Genomic DNA, 19,576 nt, shown 5'->3' with positions numbered 1-19,576 from the left:
TACGGGGATCTGGTGACAATGTAGAGTGAGTATGTCCTAAGGAAAAAGTACAATATCTATTTTCCAAGATGAATGTATGAAACCTTGTTAGTTATTTTAGTGTGTGAATTGTTTGCCAGAGGCACAGTCAGTAGTACTCTAAAAGAAGTACAAGGACTTAAACTGATGAGAAACGTGTGCTCCGCGACATGCGGGCAATGATGATAGCTTACCAGCTGCAAAAGAATTCTCATTAAAGCTTCAGATTTACGAAATTAGGATACAATCACATGAAATCTACTGCGATCTGTCCTACCTACAAAAACATTTTATTTATTTTTTGTAATGGTTTACAAAATTATTTAAGTATTAAGTAAGGTAACGAAGGAATATTTTCGATAATAATTACACCATAATTCGATATACGGCACCAAACAGACACTGTTTTGAGCCCTGAATACAAATGCAGATACTGCGGTCTTTTGCTCCATAAAGGTGTTAGTTTCCTTTTCATTGAGCATTATTGACAACTTTCGGTGCGCGAGGCTACGTAGATGACTTATCACCAGCTTTCTTTTTATGCAGCGCATTCCAGAAATCCATCCTCTCCTTGAACAAATTTTCCTTGATTGCAAGTCCATCGTTCGTTATCTCCAGGTATTGGCAGTGGCCCGCACTCACCGCAGGCCAAGATACGGGGATAATCTCGTCGCCTCCTGGTGTTGGATTCCTGAAAACGATGAGAAATTGCACAATGTAACTACGAAATCACATCTTAAATGCATACCAAAAGACGATTATGTACCAGTTCATAGGAGAAAAAAGTAGACAAACCAGAAAAAAAATCTGTACTCAATATGAAAAGTAAATAAGGAATAGAAATAAGTGTAAGTAGTTCACCCAGTCTTAGCGAAATTGGTCCAGAGTTTAGTCATTCTGGCGATGACTCTTCCCTCTACAGTATTCGGTGCACTGGGCTTGAGAAGTCCAAAGCGAAACAGGTACGGGATGTCATCACCGTGACAAGCTCCTGCACATAAAAACATTTTCTGTCACAGTCACTTCTTTAAGCTGATGTCTGATTCCACATAATGGTGAAACACGATCGATCAGTGCCGCTAGGTAACATAATTCATGTGGAAACTCACCCAGTACAGTAACCTCCTCCCAGATAGGTGCATATCTGTTTATCCTCGAAGCGATTTATTTTTACTGTGTATCTGGCAACGCAAAGTTTCACAAAAAGGAATGCGATTTATACAGAACAAAGGCTCATCTCATAGAACTTTTCTTCCACTTAGCTTTTAGTGTTTTAATTTATTTACAATCGATCTCGAAACAGCTCTGGCTTTATCGTCAGGCCCCTCAGCATCGTTATTGTGTGATGTACAGCAGCAAATACACCCTATTAACGCGTCCCTTAAACCCTTGTTTCGTAAATACATACCACAGGCAGATTTCTAATTATTTTTATAGGCTGATGAATCTGTGCAACAGCAAAATAGAACTGTTCCTTTCTCCCACATAAAATGAAAGTTTAGATTTAATTTATGCACTCGTCAAGTGAGTTAGTTAAAGTTTTCATATTACTAACAATTACACTAAATGCTTTCACTTTCCCTTTTTTCTAGGCAAAAACATGAGCTCATCTCCAGGAACTAGAAAAGAAAAAAAATTAATAACCATGTAAACGATTAGTAGAGGCTTACGGCAAGCTTTTCACGTGGTTATGTGCCATGTGTTTGTTTCACTCGTGAGAATGAAGCGCTGTTGAATATATCGTAGCGGAGATCTCAGAAATATTTGGATATGGTCCAGGGTATGTAAAAATCCGTACCAAAAGAGGATAAAAAAAGTTTTGGTCAGTTATGAAATTTTACGAACTATATTGCAGCATAGAGAGACAATCACGTCAGAATTTTTAAAAAATTGGTGGATAGCAGCTTTAATTATAAATCATACATATTCCGCTGTGTTGATGACGTGTTACAGAGATGCTAGATTATTTACTATCACCATGCTAGGTTTTTCTCGAAGGAATAGTAACAACTGAGCAATCAAATACATACACGCTTTAATATTCCATTTACATCGAGATCAATTTACGATGAGAATGTCAGCCATTTCCACATTATTTTACTGCGGGTCGAACGCTACTTTTGTCACACTAGTTAATGAGACAATACTAAGGAAAATTAGGTAATGTGAAAGTATTTTAAACTGCAAGTTCAGCAGATAAATAAATACCTTTGAATGTGCGTTTCCAATGGCGTCAGAGAAAAATATCAAAAATTTATTTCATCTGCTTCCCAAAAAGGCACTTAGCGTTTAGAAACTGAGGAATTCGTGTGTAGCACTCCAATTGATCACAAAGGAAGTAGCTCCCAAGCCACCCGCGGCTAACTTCCGTCAAAAACGATTTCCATTTGAATAGCTCAGTACGCTGAGGGCCTTGGTCTCTAACTGCTCACTCGGTGGTAATAATTCATTCGGTTTATTGTCAATATAATATTGTGAATGTCGGCTAGCCAGATTGATCATTAATTTAAGTTATGCATTTAACTTGTTAAAGTAGAATATTCATCGTGAACTACATGCCAAGTAGGATCACTCTTCAGCAGAGGTTGTTCCTGTGGAACGTGATCTGTTGACAACATAGCCGCTATGCACCCTTTGCGGGTAGCCAATAGGAGCCGTCGGTGAGATATCACGTGGTGTCTGTTCGTCGCCGTCCAAAGCCTCGTTTCCAGGAGCAAACTCTCTCTGACCTCGGCTGTCAGCTAGCAACCATGTGATTCTTCTCCTATGTCTTCGTTCGGACTTTATTCCGACATAAAATTAGCTTCTGCTGCCCTCAGAGCAACCTGCACGCGCCTGTGTCTATTCCGTACACTGATTGCATGTGTCTTATATTTTAATCAACGCTTTCGTTTAGAAATCGTTTCAGATACCCATATCCTCCTACAACCATATCAGGTCATCCCTGCATCTGTACAATATGCTGCTATTGCAATTATGTCGTACTGGGAATTCTCCCACACCAGTGAAATGATTGTAGTAGTGAATGTATAATGTGTTATCAATAGAATTAAAATCTGCTAGCTTCTCTGACTGGATATTTGAACTCTAACTTCTTCATAACACTCTGAACTGTTTGGACAAATACAACGAAGGCTTACAGAACAAAGAGTAACGCAAGCAAGCTGTTGGTGGTTAGTACAGAACACGATCATAATGCTATTCACAAACACTGTTCAAAAGATCAACTGCATATAGGTAATCTGATAATGAGTCGAATGAATTATTCTTATCGTAGCAATGGACGAGCTTGGAAATTCGTTCGTCGTAAAATTCGGCCGCCTGCGCCTTCAACCACGTGGTTATCTCTTCTTGAAGCTGTGCGTCGTCATCAAAACGCTGCATACCCAATCACTTCTTCATTGCTGGGAATAAGTGGAAGTCGCTCGGTGCCAGGTCGAGACTGTACGGCGGATGAGGAAACAACTCCCACTTAAGAGATTCGAGAACTTCACGTGTGGCATTTGACGTGTGGGCCCGGGCGTTGTCGTGAATCAGCAAGATCTTTGAGCCCAACTTTTCCCTGCGCTTGTTTTGTATTGCTCTTCTGAGGTTGTGCAGAGTTTGGCAATACCTTTGAGAGTTTATTGTAGTGCCTCTTTCCAGGAAATCCACAACAATCACACCTTTTCTGTCCCAAAAGACAGTCGCCATCACCTTCCTTGCCGATATTGTCTGCATGCATTTCTTGGGTTTTTCGGGGGAATTTGTGTGTCCCCACTGCATTGAGTGCAATTTTGTCTCGCAGTTCACATGCTTAACCCATGTTTCGTCACCAGTAACGATGCGATCGAGTAATGAGTCGCCATCTTTCTCGTAAGCGTCCAAAAACGTTAACGCTGCAGCCATTCGCTGATTTTTGTGAATCTCTGTCAAGATTTTTGGTATCCACCTTGCACAAAACTTGTGGTAACCAAGCTTTTCGATAATGATTTCGTGCAACAAACTTCGTGAAATTTGTCGAAAACTCATCGAGAGTTCCGTTATTGTGAAATTACGGTTTTCACGGACCGCGGCATCGACTTTTTCGACAAGTTCAGCAGTCACTATGCTGGGTCTTCCACTTCGCTCTTCGTCGTGAACGTTAGTTCGGCCATTTTTAAATTTTATGACCCATTGCCGCACTCCACCTTCAGTGATTATGTTGTCCCCATACACTTCACAAAGCTGCCGATAGATTTCTATCGGTGTACAGTTTTTTGCAGTCAAAAACCTTATTACAGCACGCACTTCACACTTCGCGGCATTTTCAATTAACGCTGACATTTCAAACTGTCACAGTAGCTCAACGGAGTGCTGCACGAACCTCTCACTGGCACGGCAGGATGCCGACTGAGCGGCGGAATGCCATGACACCAAGACGGCCGCGCTAGCCCCGCCCCTAACGGACACAAACGAAAACGTAATGTACTTTGTGGATAGCTCTCGTATTATTGGTCTGAAGGGGGGGTGGCGGTTGTTCTCGCAACTATGCATGTGGTAGACGAATTTTACGCAATATTCCGCCTAAGATTTATAAATTCTATAGTTGCTCAATATATTGCCTATATCAATATACTGCCTAAACAAAGCACGTTTGGGAATACATTTTGTCGTTGCGTGTAGAAGAAACATTCCTCCAGTGAGAATATATTTTTCTTTTGTATGTGCTCCAAGTAATCTATAGTTTGGACTTGCGAAGAGATGGGATAAAGAGAGGTACTATGTGTGGGGAAGAACCAATGTGGAGTGCAATGTTCCGTCACTTAATGTTAATGCATCGCTGCTGTAAATAGTGTGCTCAGGCAAGGTATGGTTGAATGAAGAGCTGCAGAAATAACCTGGCAACTGCAAAAGAGGAGAATGGATGGTATCTAAGAACTTTAGAAAGTAGGTTACACACGCCGTCCCACGCTAAGAAGCAACAACAGTGGCGTATTGTCAGAATAGAGTACATGTTTCAGGTGTCATATAGACAACAGTTCTGTTGCGGTACTAGTAAGAGGTGCAGCACACTGTGGGAGTGAAATGATCCTGAACTAGAAACGTACTGCAAATTTTAAGTACGCCAACTAGTACGGTTCTTGTGAGCAAAACGTCTAAATTGCCTACAGGTTCACCGTGAAACTCTGGCAGTACATCGCGACCAAATGTTATGTCCGTCCAACAGTAGGGAAATTGTGCCAATGATCTGCCCAAGATCGCAAAAGCGTGGATGATACTGATCGGGAAGGAAAGAAAATCTTGCACCATAATGTTTCCATCTTTTCGGCCAACTGACAGAACAGCTGGGGAAAGAGATATGCCAATGATGAGGCCGTTTGCACAGCGGTTTTCTAATATCTTGGTTACTACACAGAAAAATAGAGTCAAGTATTGTCTCCCTTTGACGTGTACTCCAGCAATTAATAAAAGTTACTTAGCTTATCATAATAATGTCCGATTTACAATACTTTCTGTCGTACACTCATAGTAGCCGGAGATTACATGTCTAGAGGATTTACATTCTTGTGGCGAAGTATCCCAACGCGGAAACGTAGAACACAGAGCTGCTTTCTCCCTCTCTCTCTCTCTCTCTCTCTCTCTCTCACTCGTTCACTCACACTCAAACACACACACACACAGTTATTAGCCAAAATTGCAATGCCGATGGCAACTGCGCCGTTTATTTACCAGATGGTAAAACAGTATTGTATCCTGAAACTCATACCTTTGTATTTGGAGGCTCCGAACATCTTCTTCAAAATGTTGAGCTTCGTGTCGACATCGAAGAGATAGAAGTAGACGGGTGGCGCTGCAGGAACTGAAGCATGCAGCCTGGCGACTTCCAGCGCTGTGTACACGAAAACGGAATCTCCCCGTAACTGTAACACATGAAAATACATTGATCGCATTTTTTCGCTGGACTGAGGTTTTCAATTTCTCATAGATCAAGAGAATTCTGTAATATACTTAGGAGTAAGTATTTACTCTCGTAAATTGTCTGTCATCAGCAGTTCATATTTTCATCGTCACTGTCCCAGTGACCCTCTTTGCTGGTAACCTCATCATGTAAATTGTCATGTGTGAACAATACTGGAAGGAAAAAAAGTTTACGAAGACGAATTCATCATTAACTGTTGTCGTGTGTTCAACTCCCATCAGGGTCCGACAATTTTGCTCGGGGACTAGCTGTGTTGAGGTTTGCGGCAGCACACGTCTACTGTATATGAAAGTGCAATGCCTGTCATGAGGACAAATTCTCAAATTGTTTGAAAGTAAATCTCATTAAAGCTAAGTTTACCAGTCTTCAGGAGAAAGTAACTTTCATAAATAAATTGTAAGTAATAAATTAATTAATAATGTATTTTTTCAATTTTATAACCTAATTCAATTTGGTTGTTTTCATCGTTCATGTTTTAATTTTCTATTTTAACACAGTTGTTAAAAAATACATTTATCTTGATTAACTACTTTTTTCAAATATTGCTTACACCTGACAGTAAAGAACGACGTTCTTTACTGAAAACTTGACTAAATTCAATTAGGTTTTCAGTAAAGAACATATTTGATACAGTGTTGATGGAAAACAATCGATTGTTTCTATTATTTGTCATTACTACTTACATTTATAATAGTGGCACTTCAGTTGTTTTGTTGTTAGTGCTAATTACGTTAATAGCTGAATTCGGGAACAACATTGGTCCACGTTTTTGTGATTCTGAGTTAAGAGTTTATTGCCATGTTCTGACGCTCCCTCTAACTAATTAATGCAGGAATAACATTTTTCCAACACTCTTAGTGGAAGAAATGAGATTCCGAAGTTACGTCAGAGGAGAAACAACACTAGTCACTGTCTAGTGCTACTTCTACGACCAACGTTCGCTAGTCTGTTGCCTGATATTATCTCCTTATTTCCGCAATTATGCGATGTTAAGACACCATGATGGAATTTATGAATGTAGATATTGGCGGCGAAAGTTTAAAGAGGAAAAGGTGTAAAGAATTTTTAGTATCAACGTGGAATCATAGAAAGATCGCGAATTAAAGATTTAGACTACAGAAACTACAGTGAAAAGTTAGTTTCAAAGAAAAACATTGGTGAAAAAATGGTTCAAATGGCTCTGAGCACTATGGGACTCAACTGCTGAGGTCATTAGTCCCCTAGAACTGAGAACTAGTTAAACCTAACTAACCTAAGGACATCACAAACATCCATGCCCGAGGCAGGATTCGAACCTGCGACCGTAGCGGTCTTGCGGTTCCAGACTGCAGCGCCTTTAACCGCACGGCCACTTCGGCCGGCAAACATTGGTGAAGATTCAAGTAAGTAATGTTATGATAATGAAGGTTAAGAAGTAAAGTAATAATTTATTTTGTTACTGAAGTATCTGTATGACTTCCTGCATGTAGTCGGTAAAGATTTGAAAGAATTCTTGAAGAGGAAAGAAATGAAATATTTTCACGTTTCTATGACCTGACATCAAAGGATGCACACTATATAGGTAAAATTATTTGAAGGCGAGGAAGAGTACCGGAAGGAGTTAACAGCAAACCAAGCTGCAACAGCTTTCAATATTTCATTACTTCCAGCACTGGACGATCAGAAGTGTGCAAGAAAGTTTTCATATGTATCCTTGGCGTCACGAGCCAAAGGGTCAGGAAGGTAACGAATCTACTTTCTTGTGAAAAGTCCACTACTAATTAGAGGGGTAAAAATACATCAGGAAATCAAATCAGTGATGCAGAAATAAGCATGGTTATTGATATCAAAATTCCTAACCCCAAAAAAATGGCTCTGAGCACTATGGGACTCAACTGCTGAGGTCATTAGTCCCCTAGAACTTGGCACTACTTAAACCTAACTAACCTAAGGACATCACAAACATCCATGCCCGAGGCAGGATTCGAACCTGCGACCGTAGCGGTCTTGCGGTTCCAGACTGCAGCGCCTTTAACCGCACGGCCACTTCGGCCGGTTAACCCCAAAAACTTACTCATTATGACACCAGGGGACATTTTTATTTAGGTAGGCAACTGCATGTCAAAATCATGTGTGAGCACTTGAAAATACGGCGTCCCAAGCAAATAATGTAAAATATGACTCTTATCTGAAAAAAAGAAAGGTTTTCACTTACATTTCGTCGTCCCGAAGCTGACAAATAATGAACTTGGGAAGTGCTTAAATATCAATTACAAACAAGATACTGAATGAAAAACCCAAGATGGTTCTGCTATAGAACTGATGGACCATAAACGCTGGGCTTCAAAATTTTCTTCTCCTATTCGTGAAGGAAAAGAAATATGTTAAAAAGAGGGTGATGTTGCAGGTACTGCCATAGCTTTTATGTACAGTCTGTCCCTTCCTAGCGTGCCAGTTCAAGAAGTATGCTACCTCTGGCAACTCAATTTTTGTGTTCAATATCCATTATCTCAAAACAGGACATGGAAAATTCTATATTTACGATGAAGGTGTCGCAAAAACGAGTCCTGATGAAGGCTGTACTGGATTTCACACAAAATGATTTGCCACCAAACAAAAACTTTCTTAGAAGTATTTTAAAATGGATAACCCAGGGCATAATAAGAATAAAACTATCGTAAGGTTCCTCTGGCTGTTGCAATTTCCAAGCGTTTTGTCACAGTTAGTTATTGTTTCCCGGTCAGTGGTCATTCTCTCCTCCCATGTGATAGGAACTTCACAGTCATTAAGAAGAAAATATGAGCTGTCGGCAGGATTTATATGACACGCAGTTTGTGGTACTTGTTGTTACTGCAAGTACCTTACAAAAAGTTGTTTCAACAGACAATTATAGCATTCAGAATTGGTGACTAGAAAATTACAAACGCAGTATCCTGTCTTAAGAAACAGTGAACTGTAAAGTACTCCCAGGAAATAAGAAGTAATCTTTCACTGTATAAGAATTCATGGAATGTGAATACAGAAGTGAGTGTAGTGGAAATGTCAAAGTAAACGGCACATTGGAGGCCTACTAAATGGTTCAAGTGGCTCTGAGCCCTATGGGACTTAACATCTGTGGTCATCAGTCCCCTAGAACTTAGAACTACTTAAACCTAACTAACTTAAGGACATCAAACACATCCATGCCCGAGGCAGGATTCGAACCTGCGACCATAGTTGGAGGCCTACTGAGGCACCTTTTTCGTTTACTTATTGATTTAAACACAACAGTAGCTCTACGCACTGCTGCATCATACGAAAACTGTGTTTAATTAAGCGGCAATAAAAGAGCTGACTGCAAGAAACTGGAGTCATGTATCACTGAAGAGCACATTTCCTTTTATAGAGCAGTCTACAACTGAGTTTTAGTGGCCTGTAAAGATCCTTACAATGAATAAGAAATGTGGGGATAAGCAATATTTTACAGAGCCTTCTATTTCATTGACTGTATTAAGTAATTAAATGTTGGTGTTTAGAACTTGTATGTAAACTTAAAATAGTTTTGATATTGAGAAACAATAAAGCTGGAGCTCAGAACCTATCATGTAGCCTCACAGAACAAGTTTTTGTGATCAAATCAATAAATTTTTAAATAAACTGATGACTAACATGGAACTGCATTTGTGAGAAGCAACTGATTTCAGGAACAACACTTGAAAATGGTGTCTCGATATCACTAGAAAATGTATCTTACAAAGTATAATTAAACTGACACAGCCTCAAATAAACATATTTTTCCATTTTTCTCAAAATCAACAGGCATGGAATAGCGCTGTTTCTGAAATCAATGATTCTGCGAGTGGGGTTGGACGGAAATGCTCCTCTACGTATCACCGTGAAAAGTTTGAGAGGGCCTATTGTACAATACTTGAATATTTGTCTGCATAAAAGTGATTATGATTAGAAAATGCAGTTTCAGTTGTTGATCGTTGTTTTATGTTCTCAGAATTACCGGTTTCGGGCAGTGATACCTATTTTCTGATCTGCTAAAAAAACATATGAAGTAAGTGAAAATTGGGTTCTGATCCTTCGTTTACAATAATACAAAGCAAAAGAGTTTCTGGTTATTTACAATACCAACGTTTTAGACACAGCACTCGCATAGTAACAGGATAATCAGTCTCAACGAAAACATTGCCAGTTCAACTGTAATATGCTATAGCCAGTTCGTATGCTGTAGCTTTATATAATAAATTTAAAAGAAATTTCATTGGTATGAAAGGCTTTAGTGCTACTGGGAACAGAAATAAGTGACCTCTACCGCTCACATACACACGAAATGTGCTTAGAATATAAACCCCTCACACTAAAAACAGCGGTATAAGCGATCCGCATGCAAAACCGCGTCTTACCACGGAAAATATTTGAATGATCATCTTATTAAATGTCTAAGACAGGAACTTTGGTAAAACAAAGAAATGAAATATCGATATAATAGAATAAAAACACTTCTTTGTCAATGTCATGACTTGTTGCTACATTTCACTCTTCTAAAATAAGTGCTCAATTTGAACAACAAGTTTTTTTCTACTGGCCTAAAAGTGTTAAACAGCTATTCAGTCTTCGAAGTGGAAGTGTGGGATTTCAATTAAGTGGCCAGAGCAAAAGATGAACAGAGAGATATGTGTAAGTACAGGCCTATCTAACAATATGTTTGGTGAAAGGCAGGTTATGATACTGACATACCAGTACCATCATCTGAAAATGTAACTCGTGTGGAGTTCGGTACTGGTCGGCTTGAATCCACAACGTGAAAAACTGTATTTAGTAAGCTGCGCATGTTGTTCTGTTCCACATTGCTTTGACCACTTCATTGAAAGCTCACACTTGTACTTGGAAGACGAAATAGTCGTGAAAAGTCTGTTTTTCAGATAGCGCAACTATTTTAAGCAGGGGTAAATATAGCAACAACTTACTACAACAAGCCGGCCGTTGTGGACGAGCGGTTCTAGGCGCTTCAGTCCGGAACCGCGCGACTGCTACGGTCGCCGGTTCGAATCCTGCTTCGGGCATGGATGTGTGTGATGTCCTTAGGTTAGTTAGGTTTAAGTAGTTCTAAGTTCTAGGGGACTTATGACCACAGATGTTGAGTCCCATAGTACTCAGAGCCATTTTTTTGTTAAGTTCCACAGTGCTTAAAGCCATTTGAACCATTTTTTACGACAACAGAATATGTGTATTCTCGTTTTATTATATCGTTATTTTGTTCCTTTGCTTTACAAAAGTTGCTCTCTTAGACCTTAAACAGATTATCAATCTGATACCTCTCGTGGTAAGATACGCGTTTTTGCAAGCGAATGGCTCACGCCAGTGTTTTAGCACTCTCTAAACCCATTGTGAGAGTTCGAAGTCACATTCTTTACGAGTGGTCTCTGTACGTGCTAATGGATTTAAAAATAAAAACTGGAGATAATTTGTGTAATAAACACTCCAGAATATTTAAGCTAAGACACTAAACAGATGTTCCTAGATTGAAAAACATATTTTATTAAGGGGCATCAGTTACAAAAGTTTTAGGATGTCCGCCCCTTTTTTTCTATTAACTCGTCGTTGAGGGAGCTGCTTATAAGCCAGGCGATACTGACAAGTACCGGGTATCAAGCGAAAGAGTCCCTGAGTTCAGAATTAGACATCTTGAAAATTAAGTGCAACAAACGATATGTTTATTTTGAAAGCTGAAAGAATTTTATGCGGAAGTTACGAAACTGTTCGAAAAGCTGCTACCAAATGGCGCTGTAACTGCATTGTGTAGTGCCTATACATAGTGCTACGTAGCTTAGAAGGAGCAGTTCCACCGCTGAAACGTTGAAGCAGGTTAACGAACCGAAGGAAGAGGCTGAAATCATGTATTCCGCTTAACAATGTTTTTTTCTTGTGCTGGAGTACTACAGACTAAAACACACTCCTGTCGCAAAAAGGCGCAGTTTTCAAAAGCGACTGAATGTACTAAAAGAATCCGACACGAAAACATTCGCAAATTCTTCGCCAGATTCCGACCGACTGGCTGCATGGTTGATGCTGTAGCGAGGTTCAAAATGGTTCAAATGGCTCTGAGCACTATGGGACTCAACTGCTGTGGTCATCAGTCCCCTAGAACTTAGAACTACTTAAACCTAACTAACCTAAGGACATCACACACATCCATGCCCGAGGCAGGATTCGAACCTGCGACCGTAGCAGTCGCACGGTTCCGGACTGCGCGCCTAGAACCGCGAGACCACCGCGGCCGGCGCTGTAGCGAGGAATATTGGCACTAGGAAAACTACTGTTTAGTCCTAAAAACGTCGCCAACCTTTCTATGATTATTCAGCGAAATCCAATGAGAGCAACCCGAAGAATTGAGCAGAGATTGGTTTGAAGCGTTTCGGCAAGCAGAAAATACTGAGACGGAGCCTACACATGTTTCCACTCAACATACAAAGCTGCCAGACCACACCTGTACAAGCCGTGCAACAGGCAGCTTACTTTGCAAACCACATTCTGACAATGGTTCACAATGAAAGATTTGATTCTGGAGACATCTGGTTCACAGATAAAGTACGAGCACCTGAATGGCTCTGCGACTTTAGCGATTGTGGGGTTCCCAAAATTCCTATTTGTGTGAAGCGAACTCACTGTATTCTCCGGAGTTTACTATTTAAGCTGTAGTATGCAGCACAGGTATTACTGGCCCTTTTCCAGTGCGAGAAATCATCACTAATGAATGTTTTGTTGCAATTTTGGGACAATATATCGTCACACAGCTGGCTTTACAGTATCGAAAAGGCACCGAGTGGTTCATGCAAGATGAGGCCAGTTCACATCGCAAGGAACAGGTGCTTCGCTTTCTTCATGAATACTTCGGGAATAGAGTCATTGCGTTGTATTTTTGCAAATTTATAAAGGGCGTTTAAAATGTTTTGCACAGTCGTCTAATTTTTTTTTATTTTTTGCAGGAGGAGAATGAATTTTTTTGTGAACATACTTGTTGGAACATTTAGGTATAAGTTGGTATGGAAAAGTAGTTTCTTTTATTTACAGGTGAGCCATAATGGACCGTGAAGTAGAAGTCAGGTAGCGAGAACGGTCAGTGATGGAGTTCAAGACCGACGGCGACTCTGTCACATCGATTCACAGGAAGTTGCTCCCTGTTTATGGGGAGGACACAGTGGATCGCAGCAGTGTCCAGCGGTGGTTGCAGAGGTTTGAAGAAGGTGATTTCTCTCTACTGGACAATCGACGATGCGATAGACCATCGACGGCAGTGAGTGATCTGAATAAGGAGACCATTGATCAAATCATCCAAAATGAAAGATGTGTGACTGCACAACAGCTTGATGAAATGACTCATTTCTCATTGGGTAGTGTGGCATCACTGGTACAGTCACTAGGGCACAGAAAATCTGTGCACGTTGGGTGCCTAGATTACTGACAAGAGAAATGAAAACGATGAGGAAAAATGTGTGCGAGGATCTCCTGAAGACCTTTACTGAAGAGTGGAAACAGTGTTTTGACGGCGTCATTACCCAGGATGATACAGGGTTGTTTTTGTCGGAACCTGAGAGCTAAACCCAATCCATGGAGTGTCGTCATCCAGGTTCCCCTCGGAAGAAGAAACCAAGACTTTCACAAACAGCAGGCCGAAAGGTGATGGCCTCCATCTTCTGGGATCAGTGTGGTGTCATTTTCATTTACTTTTTCGAACCTGGCTCCACAATTATCCGGACTGTTACTGTTTGTCGTTTGACAAGCTGCAACGTGCCATCAACACCCACAGACCACAGCTTCAGGGTCAGCTCATCAGACTCCACCACGACAATGCCAAACCCCATACATCCCTTATGACGCAGGAGAAATTCAGGAAAATGGGTTGAAAAATTGTTCCTCATCCTCCCTACAGTACGGACTTGACTCCGTCTGATTTTTACCTCTTTGTTCGTCTGAAGGCCCACCTGTGCGGTAAAACATTTGATAGTGAGAAAGACCTTATTTCCTGTGTCAAACGATGAAGTAAAAGTCAATCCCCAGAATTTTACCAAAGTGCATTTACATCATGGAAAGAACGGTGGGCCAGATTCGTCACAGCTGATGGAGGCTACATTGAGTAGGCTCACTGTATAGCTAAATGTTCCGAGTATTTCACAAAAAATTTCATTCTCCTCCTGAAAAAAGTAAATAAGTTAGAGACGACCGTGAAAAACTTCTTGAACACCCTTTACTTGCAAAGAGATGGAGTGGCCTCCAAATTCGCCCGATCTGACTCCTTGTGACTTCTTTTAGTGGAGCATATCGAAAGAGACTGCCTAATGGAACCGCCCCACCACGCCGGACGAGCTCCAATCGGTAATATGTGAGACATCTGAATGCATTTCCGTCAATACACTATAGAATGTGATGACAATTTCATTGTTGGCTTGCGCCACCTCTTTACTGCTAGTGGTGGACATTCCGAAACGGTTGTGATGTGGTACAATGACTGCTTGCAGAGGACAAGTTTAGGTATCCACGCTGATACTGTTAGAACTTCACAGTGTACAGTGACATGTGTTAGCAGCTTTCCCAAATATTTGGAAACTTGTGTATGATTTCTGTACAAAATTCTTACAGATTTCTCAATCAACGTACGTTTGTTGCACCCGTCTATCGATCTTAGTATACGAGATACTTGATTTTGAAGCCGGGAACTCATTCACTGAAATCCCTGTATGTCTAGTTTTCAACATGATCATGATAGAGAAGATCCAAAGATGAGCGGCGCGTTTCGTCACAGGGTTATTTGGTAACCGTGATAGCGTCACGGAGATGTTTAATAAACTCAAGTGGCAGACTCTGCAAGAGAGGCGCTCTGCATCGCGGTGTAGCCTGCTCGCCAGGTTTCGAGAGGGTGCGTTTCTGGATGAGGTATCGAATATACTGCTTCCCCCTACTTATACCTCCCGAGGAGATCACGAATGTAAAATTAGAGAGATTAGAGCGCGCACGGAGGCTTTCCGGCAGTCGTTCTTCCCGCGAACTATACGCGACTGGAACGGGAAAGGGAGGTGATGACAGTGGCAGGTAAAGTGCCCTCCGCCACACACCGTTGGGTGGCTTGCGGAGTATAAATGTAGATGTAGATGTAGACTATCATCACTGGAAAATACTAAGACGATTTCTTTAAAGAAGAATGAGAAAACTGGTAGAAGATCGTTTAGGATTCCAGAGGAATGCAGGAATATTCGAAGCTATACAGACGCCACGACTTATCTTGGAAGGCACGTTAAGGAAAGACAAAATTACATTTATAGCATTTGTACACTTAGAGAAGGCTTTTGAAAATGTTGACTGAAATTCTCGCTTTGAAAGTGTGGTGGCAGCTGGTATAAAATGCAGGGAGCAGAAGGCTATTTACAAAATATAGAGAAACCAGGAAACAGTTATAAGAGTTGAGGGGTAGTATTCGAAAAGGGAGGGAGAAAGGGCTGTTAATTATCCCCGATGTTATTCAATCTGTAGATTGAACAAGCAGTCAAGGAAAAGTTGAGTTTTGTTGTTTGAGCAGCAAAATAACATGATGGCAGAAGTAAAGAGGAGTATACTGTAGACTGACAATGACAAGGAATGTGTATCTGAAAAAGAGAAACTTGTTAACATCTGAAAAAAGTATGGAATGTAGAATGGAAGTGAAACATTGATGACGAACGGTTTAGAAAAGATACTAGAGGCTTTTGAAATGTGATGCCACAGAAGAATGGTGAAGATTAGATCGGCAGATCGCGTAACTAATGAGGTGTTACTGAACAGAACATTACGGGAGGGGGGGGGGGGTCGGGGAGGGGAAACAAAGAAATTTGTGGCACAACCTGACTAGAAGAAGGAATTGGTTGATAGGACACATTCTGAGAAATCAAGGGATCACAAATTTAGCATTGGAGGGAAATGTGAGGTAAAAGTCATATAGGGAGACCAAAAGTTGACTAAACGGATTCAGAAGGATGTAAGTTGCCGTAGTTATTCGGACATGAAGAGGCTTGCGTAGCATAGAGTAGCATGGACGGCGATCAAACTAGTCTACGGACTGAAGACTACAACACAAACATGATCGTCATGGTAACCGTCTAAGAACCGCGTTGCCACCTCTGCACGTACCTGCGCGTACTGCAAGAACGTGTCGTCGCCCAGCGGCCGGTCTCCCAAGTAGAAGCGGCGGATTTCCTGCGCGGCCGCCCGCCTCTCGTCGGGTGTCGCGGCTGCCGTGGGTGGAACCAGCAGCTCGAAGTTGTTGTCCAGGTCGCGCCACGCGTCTTTCTTGCCCAGCACTGCCGGAAATTGAAGGTTTGATCATATCTCCACAGTAAATGAGTAACTATGGCACCGTTTATCGGCCGTTAGAAACGGCGAATAGAACTGTCACAAGAGATACCGAAGATTCCTGCGCCAAGCGAGTGTTGTGACAAGTGGCTCTGAGCATTATGGGACTTAACATCTGAAGTCGGGGTGGTCGAGCGGTTCTAGGCACTACAGTCTGGAACCGCGCGACCGCTACGGTCGCAGGTTCGAATCCTGCCTCGGGTATGGATGTTTGTAATGTCCTTAGGTTAGTTAGTTTTAAGTAGTTCTAAGTTCTAGGGGACTGAAGATCTCAGAAGTTAAGTCCCATAGTGCTCAGAGCAGTTTTGCCATATCAGAAAACGGAACCTAGCTGCATAACACTGTGAGCGTGTTACATAAGTGTCAGTTTGACTGTCCTTTAATCCCTCAACAGATCGTTACATGAAAAACTTAAAACTAACATTTGGATAAGCTGTCTGACTGTATTTGAATAAGAATTTACAAGTGATACAGAATCTGACTTGTGCAACTGAATTTACAGGATTGGAGTACAAGTTTTGCACTCATCTCTTTCGATGACTGCCTTTTTCCATGAGGTTTACAGCAATTCCTAGCAACATGCATCAGCAGCGGCTAAAGTTTATTGTTACTACAAATTAATTTAATAAAAAGGAGTTCCTTGGGTCCTGTTAACTACTAAATAACTTGTCAGAAGCATTTTGTTAATTAAGTCTATTTAGAATTTCAGAAACCAATAATAGACAATGACAATAATAATAACATAGGTATCAATAATGGCTGAGTGCCATACTAACAAATTATTTCAGTTCCAAAGCTACATTAACATTAAATAACATCAGCATATTTATTAATTACATCTGAAGAATAATTATTATTATTTAGAGGATAAGGAGGCTTCTTTATTTGACAAGCAAAACACGGGATTGTTACATACTCGGACTAACAATCACGAGCCCAACCCTGCAATTGCGCTTTACGCTATACTTGCGAATTTTACCTTGAATTCCGTTTTCAAGCGTAGCTAATGTATCGAAATTGGTCCTGGCTATATACACTCCTGGAAATTGAAATAAGAACACCGTGAATTCATTGTCCCAGGAAGGGGAAACTTTATTGACACATTCCTGGGGTCAGATACATCACATGATCACACTGACAGAACCACACGCACATAGACACAGGCAACAGAGCATGCACAATGTCGGCACTAGTACAGTGTATATCCACCTTTCGCAGCAATGCAGGCTGCTATTCTCCCATGGAGACGATCGTAGAGATGCTGGATGTAGTCCTGTGGAACGGCTTGCCATGCCATTTCCACCTGGCGCCTCAGTTGGACCAGCGTTCGTGCTGGACGTGCAGACCGCGTGAGACGACGCTTCATCCAGTCCCAAACATGCTTAATGGGGGACAGATCCGGAGATCTTGCTGGCCAGGGTAGTTGACTTACACCTTCTAGAGCACGTTGGGTGGCACGGGATACATGCGGACGTGCATTGTCCTGTTGGAACAGCAAGTTCCCTTGCCGGTCTAGGAATGGTAGAACGATGGGTTCGATGACGGTTTGGATACACCGTGCACTATTCAAAATGGTTCAAATGGCTCTGAGCACTATGGGACTTAACATCTATGGTCATCAGTCCCCTAGAACTTAGAACTACTTAAACCTAACTAACCTAAGGACAGCACACAACACCCAGCCATCACGAGGCAGAGAAAATCCCTGACCCCGCCGGGAATCGAACCCGGGAACCCGGGCGTGGGAAGCGAGAACGCTACCGCACGACCACGAGATGCGGGCCGTGCACTATTCAGTGTCCCCTCGACGATCACCAGTGGTGTACGGCCAGTGTAGGAGATCGCTCCCCACACCATGATGCCGGGTGTTGGCCCTGTGTGCCTCGGTCGTATGCAGTCCTGATTGTGGCGCTCACCTGCACGGCGCCAAACACGCATACGACCATCATTGGCACCAAGGCAGAAGCGACTCTCATCGCTGAAGACGACACATCTCCATTCGTCCCTCCATTCACGCCTGTCGCGACACCACTGGAGGCGGGCTGCACGATGTTGGGGCGTGAGCGGAAGACGGCCTAACGGTGTGCGGGACCGTAGCCCTGCTTCATGGAGACGGTTGCGAATGGTCCTCGCCGATACCCCAGGAGCAACAGTGTCCCTAATTTGCTGGGAAGTGGCGGTGCGGTCCCCTACGGCACTGCGTAGGATCCTACGGTCTTGGCGTGCATCCGTGCGTCGCTGCGGTCCGGTCCCAGGTCGACGGGCACGTGCACCTTCCGCCGACCACTGGCGACAACATCGATGTACTGTGGAGACCTCACGCCCCACGTGTTGAGCAATTCGGCGGTACGTCCACCCGGCCTCCCGCATGCCCACTATACGCCCTCGCTCAAAGTCCGTCAACTCCACATACGGTTCACGTCCACGCTGTCGCGGCATGCTACCAGTGTTAAAGACTGCGATGGAGCTCCGTATGCCACGGCAAACTGGCTGACACTGACGGCGGCGGTGCACAAATGCTGCGCAGCTAGCGCCATTCGACGGCCAACACCGCGGTTCCTGGTGTGTCCGCTGTGCCGTGCGTGTGATCATTGCTTGTACAGCCCTCTCGCAGTGTCCGGAGCAAGTATGGTGGGTCTGACACACCGGTGTCAATGTGTTCTTTTTTCCATTTCCTTGATCGGGGTAAGATCTGCTATCACTGAGGGCAGCGTGACACATCTTCTGCCTTCGAGCTCTCGACCGACACTACTACTTCCACTCTCGCAGGCAGACGTCATCTCGCAACAATGCTTAGAATCGCGCTCCCGTGTTTCGCCATCAGAAAATTACTATCGATATCTGAGTGCTTACACAATGCAAAGAATAGCGTTAAGCTGACTATATTGTTTTGAATGTAATGGCGATTTCTGACACACTACTTACATAGGTTGGTACATACTGTTACTATTCTAATTTACACGAAGTCATTTTCTCATTTGGAAGTCGTGAGTGCAGCTGTCGACGCTAGAAAATGGAGTGCCAAGTGGAGAAATCGGAAAATGTCCGACATATTCTTCTGTTTGTGTTCAGTATCGGGGTGACAGCTACAGTGGCAGCCAGAAATATTTGCCCCCTGTAAGAGGATAATGCCATTGGACAAGCACGGCATGAAAATGGTTCTGTCGTTTTGAAGAGGATCGTTTTCACTCTCCGCGTTCAGGAAGACTAGCGGGGTTTGATGAACATCTATTAAAACCATTAACCCACAGTGATCCATGTCAGTGTGCT

General features: G+C 42.4%; 1 protein-coding gene across 1 annotated transcript in view; it reads right to left on the bottom strand.

Moving 5' to 3' along the window:
- Positions 1-315: 315 nt before the first annotated feature.
- LOC126236511 (esterase E4-like) overlaps positions 316-19,576 on the bottom strand; it is a 99,727-nt gene continuing 80,466 nt past the window's right edge. The window contains exons 7-10 of the mRNA XM_049945876.1: positions 16,085-16,254; positions 5,747-5,900; positions 880-1,009; positions 316-709 (exon numbers count right to left, since the gene is read on the bottom strand). Of these exons, the coding sequence (XP_049801833.1) occupies positions 526-709; positions 880-1,009; positions 5,747-5,900; positions 16,085-16,254 (638 nt within the window). The 3' untranslated portion in view covers positions 316-525. The remainder of the gene's footprint in view (positions 710-879; positions 1,010-5,746; positions 5,901-16,084; positions 16,255-19,576) is intronic.

This window comes from Schistocerca nitens, chromosome 2 (genome assembly GCF_023898315.1).
Source record: "Schistocerca nitens isolate TAMUIC-IGC-003100 chromosome 2, iqSchNite1.1, whole genome shotgun sequence".
Classification (NCBI taxonomy): Eukaryota; Metazoa; Arthropoda; class Insecta; order Orthoptera; family Acrididae; genus Schistocerca; species Schistocerca nitens.
Note: the sequence above shows the minus strand (reverse complement) of the source record. Positions and strands in the feature narration are given on the sequence as shown.